The sequence below is a fragment of the Leucoraja erinacea genome, chromosome 17, assembly GCF_028641065.1.
Source record: "Leucoraja erinacea ecotype New England chromosome 17, Leri_hhj_1, whole genome shotgun sequence".
In the NCBI taxonomy this organism is placed as follows: domain Eukaryota; kingdom Metazoa; phylum Chordata; class Chondrichthyes; order Rajiformes; family Rajidae; genus Leucoraja; species Leucoraja erinaceus.
Window position 1 is genome coordinate 37,126,206 of NC_073393.1, and position 22,097 is coordinate 37,148,302.

Consider the following 22,097-nt stretch of genomic DNA (forward strand, 5'->3'; position numbering starts at 1 on the left):
GTTTAAAAGGAGTGAACTGGGACATTTTGTTTTATGGGAAAGATGTAGAAGAGAAATGGAGGACATTTAAAGGGGAAATTTTAAGAGTACAGAATCTTTATGTTCCTGTTCGGTTGAAAGGAAACAGTAAAAATTGGAAAGAGCCCTGGTTTTCAAGGGAAATTGGACATCTTGTTCGGAAAAAGAGGGAGATCTACAATAATTATAGGCAGCATGAAGTAAATGAGGTGCTTGTGGAGTATAAGGAATGTAAAAAGAATCTTAAGAAAGAAATTAGAAAAGCTAAAAGAAGATATGAGGTTGCTTTGGCAAGTAAGGTGAAAGTCAATCCAAAGGGTTTCTACAGCTATATTAATAGCAAAAGGATAACGAGGGATAAAATTGGTCCATTGGAGAGACAGAGTGGACAGCTATCTGCAGAGCCAAAAGAGATGGGGGAGATATTGAACAATTTCTTTTCTTCGGTATTCACCAAGGAGAAGGATATTGAATTATGTGAGGTAAGGGGAAGAGTAGAGTAGCTATGGATACTATGAGTTTCAAAGTAAAAGAAGTACTGACTCTTTTGAAAAATATAAAAGTGGATAAGTCTCCAGGTCCTGACAGGATATTCCCTAGGACATTGAGGGAAGTTAGTGTAGAAATAGCCGGGGCTATGACAGAAATATTTCAAATGTCATTAGAAACGGGAATAGTCCCCGAGGATTGGCGTACTGCGCATGTTGTTCCATTGTTTAAAAAGGGTTCTAAGAGTAAACCTAGCAATTATAGACCTGTTAGTTTGACTTCAGTGGTGGGCAAATTAATGGAAAAGATACTTAGAGATAATATATATAAGCATCTGGATAAACAGGGTCTGATTAGGAACAGTCAACATGGATTTGTGCCTGGAAGGTCATATTTGACTAATCTTCTTGAACTTTTTGAAGAGGTTACTAGGGAAATTGATGAGGGTAAAGCAGTGGATGTTGTCTATATGGACTTTAGTAAGGCCTTTGACAAGGTTCCTCGTGGAAGGTTAGTTAAGAAGGTTAAACTGTTGGATATAAATGCAGGAATAGCAAGATGGATTCAACAGTGGCTGAATGGGAGAAGCCAGAGGGTAATGGTGGATGGCTGTTTGTCGGATTGGAGGCAGGTGACTAGTGGGGTGCCTCAGGGATCTGTGTTGGGTCCTTTGTTGTTTGTCATGTACATCAATGATCTGGATGAAGGGGTGGTAAATTGGATTAGTAAGTATGCAGATGATACCAAGTTAGGGGGTGTTGTGGATAATGAAGAGGATTTCCAAAGTCTACAGTGATTTAGGCCATTTGGAAAAATGGGCTGAAAGATGGCAGATGGAGTTTAATGCTGATAAATGTGAGGTGTTATACCTTGGCAGGACAGGTCAAAGTAGGACGTACATGGTAAATGGTAGGGAATTGAAGAATACAGTTGAACAGAGGGATCTGGGAATAACCGTGCATAGTTCCTTGAAGGTGGAATCTCATATAGATAGGGTGGTAAAGAAAGCTTTTGGTATGCTAGCCTTTATAAATCAGAGCATTGAGTATAGAAGCTGGGATGTAATGTTAAAATTGTACAAGGCATTGGTGAGACCAAATCTGGAGTATGGTGTACAATTTTGGTCGCCCAATTATAGGAAGGATGTCAACAAAATAGAGAGAGTACAGAGGAGATTTACTAGTATGTTGCCTAGGTTTCAACAACTAAGTTACAGCGATAGGTTGAATAAGTTATGTCTTTATTCTCTGGAGCGCAGAAGGTTAAGGGGGGACTTGATAGAGGTCTTTAAAATGATGAGAGGGATAGACAGTTGATGTGGACAAGCTTTTCCCTTTGAGAATAGGGAAGATTCAAACAAGAGGACATGACTTCAGAATTAAGGGACAGAAGTTTAGGGGTAACATGAGGGGGAACTTCTTTACTCAGAGAGTGGTAGCGGTGTGGAATGAGCTTCCAGTGGAAGTGGTGGCGGCAGGTTCGTTGGTATCATTTAAAAATAAATTGGATAGGCATATGGATGAGAAGGGAATGGAGGGTTATGGTATGAGTGCAGGCAGGTGGGACTAAGGGAAAAAAGTTGTTCGGCACGGACTTGTAGGGCCGAGATGGCCTGTTTCCGTGCTGTAATTGTTATATGGTTATATGGTTTATGTTAAAATGTGTTTTGTGTGTTCCGTTGCTTTTTATTTGTATGACTGACTTGGCAAATTAAATTCCACGTATGTTGAACAACATATTTGGCTGATAAAGTATTACTAGACCAAGTGCAAACCCGTTTGGTCTGCTCCCCCAATGGTGTGATCCCCCAACCCAATATTCCACCATGCACCCGTCTCCTCCAACGGAACAGAAGCCGTTCCAAAATGTAAGATTCCAGCACTCCCCTGCCTCCCTCAGCAGTGGATTGAAAAAAAATTTCAATTGCACCTCGCCTGCCTGCTGCAGCAGTTCCAATTGCAATACCAATTGGCCCTCCCCCTCCTGTTGAAGTACTTGCTGTGATATTCCATTGAGGTGAAAAGTTCAGAGTGTTCCTGTCTTGCAACTTTGTTTCGTAGTGAGTTGGAAGCTGATAGGAAGGAGCAGCTGTCAACGAATCAAAAGGCAGAAAGGCAGCCGGACGGCAGCCGGTCGCGTGGCACGAGAGTTTTATATATTAACTAGACCAAGTGCAGACCCGTTGGGTCTGCTCCCCCAATGGTGTGATTCCCCCAACCCAATATTCCACCATGCACCCGTCTCCTCCAATGGAACTGAAGCCGTTGCCAAATGTAAGTTTCCAGCACTCCCCTGCCTCCCTCAATTGCACCTCCCCTGCCTGCTGCAGCAGTGAAAAGTTCAGTGTTCCTGTCTTGCAACTTTGTTTCGAAGTGTGTTGGAAGCTGATAGGAAGGAGCAGCCGTCAACGAATCAAAAGGCAGGAAGGGATCCGTACTGCAGGCGGACGGATGGATTTGAGTTTTATATATAGATAGATAGATAGATAGATAGATAGATAGATAGATTGTGAGTGTAATTGATTGAGAAAGGTGGCAGCCAATTTTCAAACAACAACAATGTGATGAAGTCCAGAATAACTTTTAGTAAGGCTAGTTAAATATTGGCCAAGATACATGGGTTAATTTCCTTTGCTCTACTTTGAAATTGTGCCCTTTACAACAACCTATGGGGGGGGGGGGGGGTGAACAACTCATTTAAAAGATGACACTTCCAGACTTGCATGTACTCAAACCTCTGCAGTGGTACTTGAACCCACCACATTAGAGGCTATCCCAGTGGTGTTGCATTCGTAGAACATGGTCCATATCGAGATTTTCTATAGTGTGTAGCCACGTCATCTGAGCTTGTATTCAGAAATGCAGCAAAAGGATTGTTTATTAATTTCCCGCTGAGTTACTCCCAGCATTTTGTGTCTACCCGATTTGAACCAGCATCTACAGTTCTTTCCTACACATACAATTAGTCAGAGATGACTGAACAATAAGTGGGATCCACCTGATATCTATATTCAATCAAGTTTGTACATTCATACATAGAGGGAAATGCAGTGCCAATCTAAGTGGTAGAAATAATTCCTAACTCAACCCCTAGTATTCAGCTAAATTATGCTTTTGTAAATTAAAGAGTTTTACAAACAGATATTTATTCTTTCATCACATCTTTTATCTAGAATTTTATGGCAATCCCACAACTAAGCATGACTAAAGGGTTGGACATTTTTTTAACATAGTTTTACATATTTAGAGAAAAACTGCTGAATTAATGAGATGAATGAAAAGATTAAAATGTCGAAATTCATGAAACTTGATCATGGACAGATAAGATCTTGGTCTATAAATTCAAATAAAAAACCATTGCAATGGTTATGCCAATGCTATTATGATGTTTGCGTTAAACAGGCAGCATCTATGGAGGTAATGGACAGGCGACGTTTTGGGTCCCGGCCGTTCTTCAGACTATTTGTGTTGTTTTGTCTTAAAGGAACTTCCAAATTACTGGAACATACTCTGCCTGTAAATGCGTCTCATGGAATATTTAATTTCTGAGTCAGTGTTTAGTTTAGAGAAACAGGCCTGTCGGTTCACCGATCCACACCAACCCGCAATCACCTGTACATTAGCATTTTTTAATGGAAGCTAATTAACCTACAAGCCTGCACTTCCTTGGAATGTGGGAAAAAACCACAGCACCCAGAGAAAACCCATGCAGTTACAGGAAGAAAGCGCAAACTCCGTAAAGACAGCAACTCTACCGCTGCGCCACGATGTGCCAGTGTTTTCTTTAAACAAATATTACGTTAACTAATATGCCCTTCAATATCAAGCATCAATAAAATTGAATTTGCTGTTCTAAATTAAAATTCTAACTATAATACCATCAATATGTTAAGAAAAAGATGTTTTGCATTAATTGAATCACAATTTTGTTATCCTGGAAGTTCATCACTTTAAATGCTGATAATTTGGAAAGATTATTCAGGGTAATATCACACTCGCTCTTGCTTTTTATTACTTCTGAAGCCATGTTAGCACTTTAGATATTCAGACAAAGAATCACTTTTTTTAGATTTAACACAGGTGTTGTTTCTTCAGTGAAGATATTACAGTCCTCTGCAGCCTTTTGTAACAGAATCGAGTTGCCTGTTGTACAAAGAAGTAATACTTTGTCAGAAGCTCTGAGAGTCACCAAGACGTTAACACTTTTTGACAATAGTTTCTTGGAGTCATTATCCACACACCACAGTCCATCATTCACACCGGCAGAGAGCAATCACTAAGTAGCTGTTTGTAAGGTTGATATCAGCACAACATATTTTCGAATTACTTCAACATAGAGCAGGAAAATGATTGGAGACTTCTCGTTTAAGAAGGAACTGCAGATGCTGGAAAAATCGAAGGTAGACAAAAATGCCGGAGAAACTCAGCGGTTGAGGGAGCATCTATGGAGCAAAGGAATAGGCGACATTTCGGATCGAGATCCTTCTTCAGACTGATTTTGGAGGGGGGGGGGGGGGGGGGGGGGGAAAGAAAGGAAGAGGCAGAGACAGTAGGTTTGTGGGAGAGCTCGGAAGGGGAGGGGAAGGAGGGAGAAAGGAAGGACTACCTGAAATTGGAGAAGTCAGTGTTCCTAGCCCTGGGGTGTAAATTACCCAAGCAAAATATGAGGTGCTGCTCCTCCAATGGCCACTCTGGCCATGGAGGAGGCCCAGGACAGAAAGGTCGGATTCGGAATGGGAGGGGCTGTTGAAGTGCTGAGCCACTGGGAGATCAGGTTGGTTATTGCGAACTGAGTGGAGGTGTTGGGCGAAGCGATTGCCAAGCCTGTGCTTGGTCTCACCGATGTAGAGCAGTTGACATCTGGAGCAGCGGATGCAGTAGATGGGGTTGGAGGAGATGCAGGTGAACCTCTGCCTCACCTGGAAAGATTGCTTGGGTCTTTGGATGGAATCGAGGGGGGAGGTAAAGCGACAAGTGTAGCATTTCTTTGCGTTGCAAGGGAAAGTACCGGGGAGGAGGTGGTTTGGGTGGGAAAGGATGAATTGACCAGGGAGTTACGGAGGGAGCGGTCTCTGCGGGAAGCAGAAAGGAGAGGAGATGGGAAGATGTGGCAGTAGTGGGATCCCGTTGGAGGTGGCGAAAATGTTGGAGGATTATATGTTGTTTGTGACGGCTGGTAGGGTGGAAGGTGAGGACAAGGAGGACCTGTCCTTGTTACGAGTGGGGGGGATGGGGAGTGAGAGCAGAGCTACGGGACATAGAGGAGACCCTGGTGAGAGCCTCATCTATAATAGAAGAGGGGAACCCCCGTTCCCTAAAGAATGAGGACATCTCCGATGCCCTGGTCTGGAACACCGCATTCTGGGTGCAGATGCAGCGTAGACAGAGGAATTAGCTGTAGGGGATATAGCCCTTACAGGAAGCAGGATGGGAGGAAGTGTAATCCAGATAGCCATGGGAGTCAGTGGGTTTGTAGTAGATGTCGGTCAGTAGTCTGTTACCTGCGATGGAGACGGTGAGGTCTAGAAACGGTAGGGAGATGTTGGAAATGATCCAGGTGAATTTGAGTGCCGTTTGGAAGTTAGTGGTGAAATGGATGAAGTCAGTGAGTTCTACATGGGTGCAGGGGTGCATTAACTTTACCACTAACTTCCATCTTGGCCTCAAATTCACTTTGATTATCTCTGACACTTCCCTCCCCTTTCTGATCTCTCTGTCTCCATGGCAGGGGACAGACTATCAACTGGCAACTATGACAAACCCAGAATAACTCCCTGAGTTATTGGACTGCACTTCTTCCCACTCTGCCTCTTGCAAAGATGCAACCTCCTACTCTCAATTTCTCCATCTCCAACGCATCTGTTCATAAGATGCCCCCAGAGATGCTGCCTGACTCACTGAGTTACTCAAGCGACCTTTTTTGTAAAGCAGCATCTGCAGTTCCTCGAGTACAGAAATTAACAATAGAATAGGGTATTCTTCCAATTTATAAAATATGGTCATCAATCATCCTGCATGTCTGCATGAGATTCTTCAGGAGAAGATAACATTAATTTATCCTGCAGCCTCCAAACCAAAACAAAATATTCCACTCTTGGGGGAAAAATGGGATGGTAATTGCTGGATTGTTTCCTTCTTGGCATGTTGCCCATAAAAATTATTCAGTGTAACTGACTGCTCTGAATTCTTACTGACATAAATGAGCTGGACACAAGAGGTCCCCTTGAACTTACATCTGACAACAACTGAAATGCATGTGAAATCCATGTCAAAGAAACAGCTTTCTTCTTTGGGGTTTGTCAGTTCATTGTTTCACGGCTGACTGAAAAATCCGAGCAAATATACAGACAAAGTAAGATAACTAATAATTACTGAATGCACAACAGAATGAAACCGTTTCCTACATACATCATGACTGGGTGCTGTATAATGTACAATATTGCAAAACTAAAGAGAGTGATGACCACCCATAGGCATCCCTTCACATTGCACAACTTATCATCAGAGTTAAAAATGGAGATAAAACATTTTTAAGCTAAAATTTAACAAAAATCTGGATTTAATTTTTGTTTTAATATGTAAGTTTTAAACGTTTCAGTTGTAACTTTATAGACTTTTGAAAATTTCACATTTCTTAGAAATGGTATTGGACACAGACAATTATTTTTAGGCATTTCTTTCCAGAAATGTAAATATAAATGTACAGCTGAACAAATGGGCTGAATCCTGAGCTCCCGCACTGGAAGGTTTTGCGACAATTGGCTGCTGTCAAAGGTCTTTGAACTGCTTGGGAATATCTCAGATAATTAGAGAAGTGTTGGCAATATAAAGATAAAAATGTTGATTATTTAAAATAAAGATTTTTTTAAAGTATTTGCATCAGATATGAATTAAAAACAGTGAATAAGTAAAAAGTGGTATACTAAAAAATACATCTTTGGCGATCCTGCATGTTGTTATCTGACCTCAAACATATTCCTGACATCTACGATGGATGTACAGGCATGGAAAACATGGACTTGATGAATCCATTCAGTGCAGTGTCTGGATTCTCTGCAAAAATGGCACAAATTGAATTGGTTTGATTCAAGATTCATTAGCGATGTTTTCCCAAAATCCCATAATTTCGTTTGAAGAATTAAGGCATCAAATATGGAGGAAACAACGAAAAAATAATCTATTTTGTATTTTACCAGTTTTTTTTAATTGTTGATAAGTGAGGTGAAATTAAGAGCAGATTTTAAATTAAAATTTAATGATACTGCTCCATCACACCTCACATTCTTGAATTTTTTTTCATGAATTGGATGGGAAAGGCAAGTGTTAAGGTTAAATTTTAAATGTATATAATTTTCATAAGTAGAAAAATCCAAAACATTTTATCCAGCTATCTGTTACAAAATGTCTGACTAATAAGACAGCAATTGAACTTGGGTACTAAAGTATGAGAAAGGAATTTCCCATTTCCTTTTGCATGTACCATAAGTGAAACATGTCCCACGAGTCTTGTACTTATGAGTGTTTACTAATAATCAGCGATAATTTTCTGCAAAATACCAAACTCAAAAAGAAAATGTGATTGTAAGGAAATGAGTTGTTTAGAAACTTACATTTCAAAGAACAATTTTCAAGTTGATAACCACAGATGTTAACTTTTAAACTATCCACTTCAAGTATTCTGGAATTCCTCATCCAATTCTCTGAGGTACTATTTTTTTTATTTTTAGACACCACATCGTTCATTCTTGACCACAAAGCATTGTTACCAAGATGATTTTTCCCCCCATTGAAAATTAGAGAGTATAGAAATGTCAATTCAGGAGCCAGAGAAAAGAAGTGAAACACTAGCCTGAATCTTCCATTAGGAAACTGGGCGTATTTTGGGTAGACTATATCTCTTCAGAGTTGCTGCCTGTCGGCTGAGTTACTCCAGCATTTTGCGTCTATCTTCGGTGTAAACCAGCATCTGTTTTTCCTTCCTACACACTCCTGGGCATATATTGGGTTTAGTTGCCCTTTTCTTCATGGCAAATGTTCTACAGGGTTAGTAAATGGCAAAGCACATTGCTAGTGTTGGAAAAGAAAGCCTTGCTTTAATAATTCAAATTTCCCTGTGCAGATTATCACTGGGAGCACGAAGGAAATGGATTTGAAAGAGAAACAAAAAAGTTGCAACTCAAATTATCCGAGCCAGGGAAAAACACATCCATTTCAGTACAATTCAATATGCACTCCAACAATACTGAAATCATTTAGCATAAAATGTTCCTCGTAGATAAGCCTAAAATAAGATAATTCATGAATGCATAACTGTGAAGTTTTGATGTTATCCATACAACACAAAGTCTTACTGTGTCTGTGTTAACTGGCCAGTGATTTTCCACCTCAAAAAACCAATGGTTAGTAAATTGTGATCTAGTGAGCACAATAAAAATCTAACCAATGTATTTCAGATCCTACATTCATTTTGCTGCCTTATTCATAAACAGATCACAATATGGAGCATTAAAATCATGATTACAGTGGCACACCCATTACACCAAACCACCTTTCCTCAATAGTCCACACTTTTAAACAAGACTCAATGTGTCTTTTGTTCATTGATGCAGCCTGCACAACCAATACATTCCACAGTCTACCATATCACCCACAAAATCTGGTTCATAATAAAGCTTCTGTAACAGAAAACAAAACTTCAATGTTGTTTACCCTAACAAATATAGGTAAAAAAACAACGTGGCGGAATTCAATTGCTTAATATCAAGCTGGAAAAAAGCCTTGGAAAAATCAGCCTTAAGAGCTCAATTTTTTTTCTGTTAGATTGAAATTGAAAAACATGGTCTTCAATTTTAACACATGCTTTCAAAATGGAAATCCACCACCAATCTGCATATCACTTACATCTAAATTATAAAATACAATCTGTAAAATGTAATTATAAAGTTGAAATACAGTAAAAAATTCCAAGGGAGTAAAATTAAAACTGTAATCGTCCTTATTTTAACTTAAGTTTATAATCAATATATGTACATTCCTGTTAAACTGCAAATTGTACTTTTCCTTTTTTTCCCCTGATGCTTCAATGGATGCTATATGGACTCTGAAGAAATGTAATACCACAAAATACTACCACCATGAACTAATCGGAGCGCGGAAAGTAATGAATACAGGTATTTTATTTATTTTAAAACAGGAAAATGGTAGATAAAATTACTTGAATTTTTCAAAAATAATGGAAGTACTGTAAATAGTGTTCAGCAAAATTCTTATGGACATCTGTTCTCTATATATTTACGTAAGATGAACAGTGAACCCATATTAACAATTTACAGACTGAACGTTTAAATTAAAACATTGGGTACCAAATACAAACTAAATGAGATGTATCTGCTGATTACAAACCTCTCACCCAACAGGCTGAACCGACAGCCAACCAATTCTTCTCACATTCATTCACATATAATTCTCTCTGAGGGGGTTCTTTGCCTCAAATTACTTCAACACAACAATACACTCATTGCAGTCTGTATCTACAATGCTGTTGTTTATTAATCTCTCTCTCTCTCTCTCTCCCTCTTGAAATTGCTAACAATTATCATTTTATATCCAAAACTGGAAGTCATTATGTGGAGCAAATATTTAGATTAATTGGAACACATTGAAAAATTAAACATTTTAGGTGTACATTGGTCAGCATTTAACTCCAAAATTATTTTGAAAATTTAAAGAAATAAAAATGCTTTGAAAATCCACTTGTATTGACACGTTTATCTATGCTATATGATACCAGAAGTTGCCCAGAGAGAAACAAAAAACAGAATTTATGAGTGTGCCCATAAATCGATGAAATTAAAATATTTTTCAAAAGGCTGACAATAAAAACAGTAAAGATGAAGTGCAAACAATCACGTAGAAAATGAATTAAAATATTGATGAAGTGACAAAAATGAGTGAGAAATCAAATATCAGTTAAGGCAGGAAGGAAAAGAAAATCGGGAAAATTGATCAAAATAAAGTTTTTCAAAATACAGGGACTTGTATTCCGAAACATGGCAAAGCAATCTTTCTTTTCAGCAATAGGCCCTGCTTAGGATTGTCAGGTTGAGTGAGTTGTGTACTTTAGATGTCTTTCTGATTGTAACTACAAACCCTACCATTGATGTTTTTATTGGCTGACCATGATAATGAGGAGAAGTGCATTATTATTTAAATGGCTTAATTTCTCTACTGTTAATGTCCAAATTATTTTAACCAAAGAATGAATTTATTTTTAAACAGTTGTATGCAATCTGTCACAGGAAAAGTCGTGACCTGTGCCCTCCAGAAATGCCTCCTCCAAGTGGCCAAAGGGTTACTCCCTGTTGTCACAATCTGGATTCTGTCCATCAAGAGAAGCAGTGGGCATGATCGTCACTCTTCAAAGAGTTCCCTTTTCAAAGAAAATACAGACAGAGAGCCTTGAACCCTATTCATCATGGGGCATTGTGGAGAATCCTTCTCATACTTGGCAGTCTTCAAAATATTCTCCATTCTATGCCTGTTACATGAAGGTTGCCGGAGGAAATAGTACAACATTTAAAAGACATTTGGACGGGTGTACGGACTGGAAAGGTTCAGAGGGTATGGGCCTATCGCAGATAAATCGGACAAACTCAGCTGAGCCGTCTTGGTCTGCGTGATCAAGGTGGGCTGAAGGGCCTGTTTCCATGCTAAATGACTCGATGACCATCTACCATAGAACTATTTATAGTGCAGTCTGGGGTCAAGCAATTTTTCATGACACTATAATGGTCTTCTCAATCTTTCTCACTGCGATGTTGCACCTCATTAGAACAAGCTTCCCATTGGAGTACAGACAATGAACAGGATGTATAAGAAGCTGTTCAACCCATGCTATCTCCGCACTGGAATCATGGTCGCTCCAACTTCTGGCATCAAGTTGCAATATACAGATAATGCTTGCACATGGATGATTAAATGCACCACAACATCCAATACATGAGCACAGACACTGGATATCCTCAAACTAAGCACAAAGTTCATGCTCCACTAGACAGCAGTGCACCCCCCCCCCCCCCCCCCCCCCCCCCCCCCCCCCCCCCCCGCCCCTCCGGTATGACCAAGTTTTGGATTTACAGCAGGCTACTTAAAACACTTGAGATATGCCACCAATGTTGTCTACATACAAACCACTGAAGACATTGGCAGCATAAATGAACTCATTAGCATCTCGCTGACCAACATCCCCCAGCATCAAGATTCTAATTTTACTTTGCCAGCTCCAACAGATGAGCACATTTGGCACCAAACCCCTGAAACAAGAATTTTACTCCTAACTCCTTCAAGTAAGCAAGGAAACACTTCAAGCATATTTCCAAAGCCTTGAATCCCTAGCTTAGTGGAGAAGAAACGTCCAGATATGCATTGAGAACTTCATGTCTCCTTTTTCAGATCACACATAAACCCACCAAAAAAAACAAAATGTGGCACCCATTTACCTAATCTATTAAGCACCTTCTATCCCACACATGGATGAATCTGTGCATTCCACATAGACCTCATGGGCCATCTCAGAACCCAGAGATTGGATACAAGTAGGCGGCCCTTGATTGCAAAGGACTGCTTATGGTAGTGAAATCGTGAAAGTGCTTGATCATTACTTGCTAATATCCTGCAATATATTTGTGAATAGATATTGGCAATATTGTAATATCGCTGAAATGACAGTACTCAGGAGCAAAATTGAGGATACTACAGATAAAAATACAACAGTTCTGATAAGGAGTCTCAGACCTTCAATATTAACTGTTTCTCTTTCCACAGATGCTGCATAGCTTGGCGAGTGATATTGTTTTTATTTCAGATTTCCAGAATCTGCACTTTTTTGATATTCATAGACAAAAAGACAGTCTCCAGGTTAAAAAAATGGAATCATAAAAAGCACATACCCAGACCTACAGAAGTTGTCTATTTAAAACTAGAGTAGTATATATTCAGGAAAGGTAACAAATAAAGGAAGATGAGGAGGGTGGATAAACCATAACATATTCTTGTATATTTCAATGAGCTTTTAAATGGTGCAGTCACTATTCTTTCATATAAAACACAATTTGCTTTCTTCTACAAATAGCAATTGGACATCTAGATGAATACAATATGGTGGTGCTGATCATCAGATGTTACTTAGAGATCAATATTGGGGATTGTTAAGAAACCTGCTCAAGGCAAATAAAAGCCAGAAGAGTTGTGTCAACTTTAACAGAATATTATGATTTCCCTATCTAGAGTGAATTTAGATTGCTTGAATTGCTTTATTTATCATTAATTCTCTTATGAGGGGATAATGTTTACAATATTGTCCTGCCAAGAGAAATATTAAAGAATGATATGCCTCAGACTTTTCACAATCACCATTTAAGGTCATGGACCATTTAAGGTCATATTGGTATGGTCTGGTAGCAGGAACCTCTCATGTACTAAATGGTGTGCACTGCAGGGGCCCAAAGGGTTCTATAAACAGTAACAACAATTTTATAGAACACAATACTATGCAGTCTATTGTTGTGTTTTATGAAAATAACTATGTTATTGAATCAACTGAGCTTTCATTTGTTTAGATACACAATGAAGAACCATTCCAGTAGTCCTGTACATATTTCCAATTGCATGTTAGAAAGTTCAATATTCATTTGCATAGAGATCAAAAATGAAAATGATGTATTTCTTTCAAAACCATTGAGAAGAGAGTTTAGAAATAAATGAATATAGCTTACTTGGTATAAAAACCTTTGGTTGAAATGTTGCATAGCTCCTTGCAATTGATTTCTTTGGGACTGCCATTGCTCAAAGTTTCGAACAGATTCAGCTGTCGGACGCTGCCATGTGGTTGTCCTCGTGTTATGGTCCACATAGTAAAATCTGCCACGTTGATCTACTCGCTTTTCCCAACTTAAAAAAAAATATCAAGAATTAGACCAAAATTGCAATTTTAAATGTTTGCTTTCAGTTAAATACCTCAATATTTTGCTTCACAAACTTGGGCTCCCTTCCCCACCTGAAATTGCTAAATTGGCGAATCATGGTAAAATACCAAGCAGATCTATTGCAAAAAAAAAGCCAATGCAATGGATCTTATGAACCTTGGCCAGCGGTACCTTTAATTTGCTGCTGCTTTTTGAAGCAGCCAACATTTGCAGTGATTGCCTGGGGAACTATAGATAGACACAGTAATGTTTGTAACATTAGCTGATCTTATCAGAAGATTGGAACAAAAAATAATCCTGGATACCTGTAACCAGCTGAGCTCCATAGCCTGCTGCAGGGGTAAAGACTACAAAAGGAGTGCTCATTATCACCATTAACTGAGATGGCAAGAAAGATTACAACGAGAACTAATTGGAGTATAGCATTGAAAAAGATTACTGTCCCTCCAATTCTTGAGAATCACTGAATTTAATTGCTCCCTCACTGATGGCTGTACCTTCAGCTGCCAAAGATTTCACATCAGTTACTGCTAATCCATTTTTCTCCTTCGCTCTTCCTCTAATGTTGTGTATAATGTTGTGGGAATTACAGAGACATGGGTGCAAGAGGGCCAGGGCTGAGAACTGAATATTCAAGGGTATACCTCCTATCGAAATGACAGACAGGTGGGCAGAGGAGGTGGGGTAGCTCTCTCTGTTGGTGAGGAATGAAATTCAGTCCCTTGCAAGGGGTGACATTGAAACAGGAGATGTGTAGTCAGTATGGATAGAACTAAGGAATTGTAAGGGGGAAAAAGACCCTAATGGGACTTATCTACAGATCCCCAAACAGTAGCCTGGACATAGGGTGCAAGTTGAATCAGGAGTTAAAATTGGCATGCAGCAAAGGTAATGCTGTGGTTGTTATGGGAGATTTCAACATGCAGGTAGACTGGAAAAATCAGGTTTGTATTGGACCCAAAGAAAGGGACTTTGTAGAGTGCCTTTGTGATGGATTCTTAGAGCAGCTTGTATTGGAGCCTACCAGGGAGAAGGCAATTTTGGATTTAGTGTTATGTAATGAACCGGACTTGATAAAGGAACTTGAGGTTAATGAGCCATCAGGAGGTAGTGACCATAATATGGTCAGGTTTAATCTATAATTGGACAGGGAGAAGGGTAGATTGGAGGTGTGTTACAGTTGAATAAAGGGGACTATGGGGCCATAATGGAGGAGCTGGCCAAAGTTGACTGGAAAGATACCCTAGCAGGGATGACAGTGGAACAACAATGGCAGGTATTTCTAGGAATAATACAGAAAGTGCAGGATCAGTTCATTCCCAGGAGGAAGAAAGATTCCAACGGGAGTAAGGGGCGACCGTGGCTGACAAGGGACGTCAGGGACAGTATAATAAAAGAGAAGTACAACGTAGCAAATATGAGCTGGAAGCAAGAGGATTGGGTAATGTTTAAAGAGCAACAGAAGATAACTAAAAAGACAATACGAGGAGAAAAGATGAGGTACGAATGTAAGCTATAATGTAAGGAAGAATGTAAAGGAGGATTGTAAAAGATTCTTTAGGTATGTGAAGAGGAAAAAATTAGTTAAGATTAAAGTTGGACCTTGAAGGCCGAAAAAGGTGAATTTATTATGCGGAACAAGGAAATGGCAGATGAGTTGAACAGGTACTTTGGATCCATCTTCACTAAGAAGGACACAAACAATCTTCCTGATATAGTAGTGGCCAGAGGATCTGGGGTGACGGAGGAACTTAAGAAAATTGACATTAGGCAGGAAATGGTGTTGGGTAGACTGATGGGACTGAAGGATGATAAATCCCCAGGGCCTGATGGTCTGCATCCCAGGGTACTTAAGTAAGTGGCTCTAGAAATCGTTGATGCGTTGGTGATAATTTTCCAATATTCTATAGATCCAGGATCAGTTCCTGTGGATTGGAGGGTAGCTAATGTTATCCCACTTTTTAAGAAAGGCGGGAGAAACAGAGAATTATAGACCAGTTAGCCTGACATCGGTGGTGGGGAAGATGCTGGAGACAATTATAAAAGGCTATGAAATAACCGCACATTTGGATAGCAGTAACAGGATCGGTCCGAGTCAGCATGGATTTACGAAGGGGAAATCATGCTTGATTAATCTTCTGGAATTTTTTGAGGATGTGACTAGGCAAATGGACAAAGGAGAGCCAGTGGAAGTAGTGTACCTGGACTTTCAGAAAGCATTTGATAAGGTCCCACATAGGAGATTAGTGGGCAAAATTAGGGCACATGGTATTGGGGTAGAGTGCTGACATGGATAGAAAATTGGTTGGCAGACAGGAAACAAAGAGTAGGGATTAACGGGGCCCTTTCAGAATGGCAGGCAGTGACTAGTGGGGTACCGCAAGGCTCGGTGCTGGGACCGCAGTTATTTACAATATACAACAATGATTTGGATGAAGGGATTCAAAGTAACATTAGCAAATTTACAGATGACACAAAGCTGGGTGGCAGTGTGAACAGTGAGGAGGATGCTATGAGAATGCAGGGTGACTTGGACAGGTTGGGGGAGTGGGCAGTTGCATGGCACATGAAGTTTAATGTGGATAAATGTGAGGTTATCCACTTTGGTATCAAAAACAGGAAGGTAGATTACTATTTAAATGGCGTCAAGTTGGGAAAAGGGGAAGTACAGTGGGATCTGGTGGTCCTTGTTCATCAGTCTATGAAAGTTAGCATGCAGGTACAGCAGGCAGTGAAGAAAGCAAATGGCATGTTGGCCTTTATAACAAGAGGAGTCGAGTATAGGAGCAAAGAGGTCCTTCTGCAGTTGTACAGGGCATTAGTGAGACCACACCTGGAGTATTGTGTGCAGTTTTGGTCCCCTAATTTGAGGAAGGACATTCTTGCTATTGAAGGAGTGCAGAGTAGGTTTACAAGGTTAATTCCGGGGATGGCGGGACTGTCATATGCTGAGAGAATGGAGCGGCTGGACTTGTACACTCTGGAGTTTAGAAGGATGAGAGGATATCTTATTGAAACATATAAGATTGTTAAGGGTTTGGACACGCTAGAGGCGGGAAACATGTTCCCGATGTTGAGGAAGTTCAGAACCAGGAGTCACAGGGGTAAGCCATTTTGAACAGAGACGAGGAAACACTTTTTCTCACAGAGAGTTGTGAGTCTGTGGAATTCTCTGCCTCAGAGGGCGGTGGAGGTCGGTTCTCTGGGTACTTTCAAGAGAGAGCTAGATAGGGCTCTCAAAGATAGTGGAAATGGGGAAAAGGCAAGAACGGGTTACTGATTGGGGATGATCAGCCATGATCACATTGAATGGCGGTGCTGGCTTGAAGGGCAGAATGGCCTACTCCTGTACCTATTGTCTATTACTGCTTTCGGTGCTCCTTGACATCTGTGAGACCAAGCGTAGACTAGCCCACCGTTTCACGAATCCTTGTGTTCTGTCCGGCAATGCCTGCTGGAGCTCCAAGTTGCTGATTATTTTAACTTCCCTTCCCCATGCTGACCTTTATGTCCTAGGCCTCCTCCGTTGCCAGAGGTCTGCCACACTCAAATTGGGAGAACAGCACCTCATAATCCATTAGTGTAGCTTACAACCCAACCATATGAACATTGAATTTTTCAATTTCAATAAACCCCCCCCTCCCCTTTCCCCCCCCCCCCCCCCCCCCCCTCACTGATGCATACACATTCTCTCATTATCTCCCAACATCCTAGCCACCCTCCTCCTATCCTCACCTCTGTATGCTCATCCCCCAAGCTCCACATTTTCCTTTTATAACCCCTTTTTCCTTCCCCTTCCTCTTCCACCCATCCTTACCTCTGGTTCTACACTTCATTTGGCTTCATCTTTCCATATTTGACACCATTTTGTCTCCTTTTACACTCTACCCGTTATCACTTACTCCACTCGTTAGCCAATCATTCCCCCGCCCCTTACTTGTTTCTACATATCGCTTGCCATGTATTGCCCCAACCAATCTTTCATTTTCAGCTTCCCACCCCCCACCCCATCAGTCTGAAGAAGGCCCCAACACAAAATGTCGTTAGTCCATTCCCTCCACCAATGGCACCTGATCTGCTAAGTTCCTCCAGCACTTTATTTTTTGCTCAAGATTCCAGCATCTGCATTTTCTTGCGTCACTCCTTAATATCTCCAAATGTGGCCCAGTTTTGGCTTAGGTGATAATGCACATTAAGTGCCTCGGGATATTGTGTTACATTAACTTTATTGTAAATATGCAAGGTGATATTTGTGTTTCTTTTGACATAAAAATAGGCAGCTTGGTAAAAATGCAAAGGTGATGCAGGAAAGAGATCGGACCTGATAATTAGAAACTGCAGATGGAAATCTACAAAAATAGAAAATGTTGGAAACACTCTGGAAAACAGGCAGCTTCTGCGGTTAAAGAAATAAAAAAGGACCCCAACCTGAAATGTTAAATGTTTCTCCAACCAAAATACCAAATATGTAATAACACATTTTAAACTTAATTAGTATATTGTAATTAAAGAACAGGGTTTTTACTTTTGCTTTTTACGACATCAGATTATCAGGATGCACAGGTGCTGGTAACTCGAGATACCAGTAAAATCTATTTTACTTTATGCTAAAAAGGTATTAGGATGAAAAAACAGAATTCCTTGTAATTCCAGATATAATTATAATTTGCTTTAAAATTCTGTGTATTTCAATGCTTTATTTTACCCAAAATGTTATTTTCAAAGCCACTGCAGTGAAGTTTTAATAGTCAAGTCCATGTTCGCTTCTTGTTCGAGCTTTATCAATGGGCATGGTTAGCAAATTACTGCATGCAGCGAAAGCAAAATTACTGCGCTCGAATCACACTCAATCTCAATCATCATTGAGAAAATGTGCAGGTAATTGGAGCCCAGCTGGTAACAGCTATCCAGAATTATTTTCTGTTCATTCCGCGAATAAGATCAGCTAATATCATAAAACCCAATGTCCCAATTCAAAGCACCCCAAGGAAAGCTTGGCAGCTGAAAAAAAAGTAGCAAATGTTTCTAATACCAAACACAGCATGGGGTGGCAAACCAAGTCATCCTGCAACTTTGAAATGATGATAAAAAGATAATGCAGTAATAAGTTTGTTGCATTCAACATGTGATCCATTTAAACAAAATGCTAGCATCTAAACAAGGACTTATTCAGTTTAGGTTTTTAAAAATTCAGCATGGCCTGTGGCGGAAACTGGAAACAATTTAATTGGAAGCCAAGCAAGTTGGTTTTAGTATTCCTCATTGTGGCTGTTTTCTCCATCGTTGTAAAAGGGGATATGGGGAGAACAGGATGGGAAGAACTCTTAGTTCTGGCATGTAGAGTGAATATGTGGTGCATTAGCCATACTTCCAGTACAGCGTGTGACTGTGAGCGGACAAAGAAAGCACCAACACATTCATGTTTTTTGGACCAAAGATCAGCAATGTAGTTCAAGGTGGGAAGGATGCAGGAAGATCCTCAATTTTCCTTTTAATGTGATAATTGTTTTATAAAACATGGATATGTTGAGGGACTCATGATCCCACTTTAATTCATGGGATGATTTTGAAGCAGGATTTCAGTGGTAAGGCAATTTCAAAAGTGTGCACTACTTTAAACAAAAGATATGTTGAAATTAAACTCCTTTTGGCTAGATGACCAGAACATACCCCGGAGGCAGAGGTCTCTCCCATGTAGTCGTTTTCGTGTTGTGGTCCACATAGTATACTCTTCCAGAAGGAAGCACTCGCTGTTCCCATCTGTAAAAAGAGCCAGAGGTTACAAATATTGCAATATCAAATGGTCTTCAATATTTCTGATAACTAATCTGCATTGTTGCGACACAAGGTAGACACAACAAGCTGGAGTAACTCAGCTGCACAAGGCAGGTTAATGGCTCATTGTCCTAGATTACAGGAGTAAGGTGTTGAAGAATAATATTTCACTGCTGGTGAAAAAACTGGCATTAAATGCACCATGAATATTAAAAAAAGATCTGTCAAATTTAAATCAATCACTCGTCCCTTTTTTCCCCGCAAGGAATGGTGTTTTGAAGATTTTTTTTTAATGTATCCTTTCCAGGCTAATGATATATCCTCCAGTATTTGCAATTTGATAATCTTGTACATTAGTAACTAAAACAAATAAAATTATCATTCATTTTGATTTACAAAGATGTTCTGATACATGTCTTTTACGAGGTCCGCCCTGTTTCGATGGATGCATTCAACCTGGCATGCACAATCAAATAAGATCAAATAGAACAAGTTGTCCTACAACTTTAGGCTGTGCACACCATACGCAAGAAGAAGAAGATACATGTCTTCTGTAAAACCTAGTATCTAATTAAATCCAGTTCTGAAAAAAAGACAAGGTAAATATTGTAATGATAGAATCACATAGGTTGAAATCAGGTTATTCAGCCCAACTTATCCATGCTGAGCAGAGGGCAATCTTCTGCATTAATCACATTACCCAGCACTTAGTCCTTTGCACTCAACACCTAAGAAATGCAAGTGCTTGGCTGGGCAGTTGTTAAATGGGTCATCAGTACTATAAATATTAGAAACATAGAAACATAGAAATTAGGTGCAGGAGTAGGCCATTCGGCCCTTCGAGCCTGCACCGCCATTCAATATGATCATCAACTCAGTATCCCGTACCTGCCTTCTCTCCATACCCTCTGATCCCCTTGGCCACAAGGGCCACATCTAACTCCCTCTTAAATATAGCCAATGAACTGGCCTCAACTACCCTCTGTGGCAGAGAGTTCCAGAGATTCACCACTCTCTGTGTGAAAAAAGTTCTCCTCATCTCGGTTTTAAAGGATTTCCCCCCTTATCCTTAAAATATTGATGACCTATCATCATTCACTCGTTTAGGCATCGCATTCTAGGTACTGACTGCGATCTGGCTGAAGAAAATCCCCCTGAGCCCAAGCAATCTCTTCCTCCTTACCCTGAACCTAGGTCCTCTCGACTCGATAACCTCTGAAGTTAGGAATTTTTTCTTGAAATCTTAATTTAACTCCCTCCAAACACCACCACAAGATCAATATTTACTGTCCTAAGTTCTCTATCTATCTCTTTTAAAATAATTAATGAACTTCACTTCAACATTGGTTCATAGAAAATATTTTCAGTTATCTTTTGGGAATCTTTTCTTTCTCTAGCATCCACGTCAATTCCATTTCAATATGTTTGAAACCATGCCAATGAAACTACAGGGAGCACCATCGACAGCCTTATATGGTCTTTTCTGACCTAGCAAGAGCCTTCAATTCTGTCGGCTTAAAGGAAAAGGGGAGAATTTGGATGTACTCAGAAAATCATCTCCTTTGAACATTTGCTAAATGATGGCATACAAACTCTAACTAATGATTCACCAATCCCAGTGCCGAGTGGGCTAAGCAAGACCATATGAGCAAGACCATGTCATCACCACAACCCTTTTCACCACAACACATACAACTTAAATCCTACAACTTCCTGATGGATACGAGTTAATCCTCAGGATGAATGGAGTCTGTTCAATCCCTATTCCCTCCATGACAGAACCAAAATCATTCCAGTCTCATCCAACAAGTTGCACAACATCAACATGACAAGAGATCATCAGGAAGACGGAGGAAATGTTTCAATTGTGTTCTCAAAGTCGCATGATAGGAATTTCAGCCCCTTGCCCTTCAAAATAAATAAGTATCTAAGACCGCACTGAGAACCTCAGATTGACACAAAATACTGGAGTAACTCAATGGGTTGAGGCAGCATTTTTGGAGAAAAGGAATAAGTGACGTTTTGGGTCGAGACCCTTTTTCAGAGAACTTAGGAACCTTAATCCTCTTATCTGCTCTCTTAAACATTCATTAAAGATCACAAGGTAGACAAAAATGCTGGAGAAACTCAGCGGGTGAGACAGCATCTATGGAACGGGGGAATAGGCAACGTTTCGGGTCGAGACCCTTCTTCGTCTGAAGAAGGGTCTCGACCCGAAATTCCTTCGCTCCATAGATGCTGCTCACCCGCTGAGTTCCTTCGCGTTATTTTTCCAGCATCTGCAGTTCTTTCTTAAACATTAAAGATCACACGGTGATTTTGTTTTAAGAATAACAATGGAGTTATGTCTGGTGTCTATTTTTTTGTGGCAGTTTGTTTTGCCGTAAATGGCTGCCACAATTCATCAATGCAACACAGACTACAATTCAAAAAATACTTCATTAGCAATATAGCATTTGGAACGGTGAAAGGCATAATAAAAATGCAAGATCTATTTTTGTCTTATTGCATCCGAGTTTTCACTCTCCTGTTACTGCCCCATTGAAAATTCAATGAAAACAAACACAATGTGTCTTAACATAACTCTTCATAATGCTATCACTGAATTGCTGAATAGATTAACTGACGTTTTTAAAGCATTAATAATATGAACCACATGTTGATTCACTTTAAGATTTACCACATTTGAGGTCAAAATATATTCCAGACTGAAAATCCTTCACTGAAAAGCTTCTTGCTTGAGGACCAATTTTTTTAACACTAACAGTTTGTAAATGGTACCAAGCATGGAACTGAAAACTTCCTTGTCTGGGTGCATAAAAGGACTACTGTA

At 39.9% G+C, this 22,097-nt stretch overlaps 1 protein-coding gene across 2 annotated transcripts in view; it reads right to left on the bottom strand.

The window, feature by feature from the left end:
• Positions 1 to 22,097, bottom strand: part of wwp2 (WW domain containing E3 ubiquitin protein ligase 2) — a 169,442-nt gene that overhangs the window by 47,468 nt on the left and 99,877 nt on the right. For both annotated transcript variants that reach the window (XM_055648966.1, XM_055648965.1), the window contains exons 9-10: positions 19,160 to 19,249; positions 13,280 to 13,454 (exon numbers count right to left, since the gene is read on the bottom strand). In XM_055648966.1, coding sequence (XP_055504941.1) covers positions 13,280 to 13,454; positions 19,160 to 19,249 — 265 coding nt within the window. The remainder of the gene's footprint in view (positions 1 to 13,279; positions 13,455 to 19,159; positions 19,250 to 22,097) is intronic.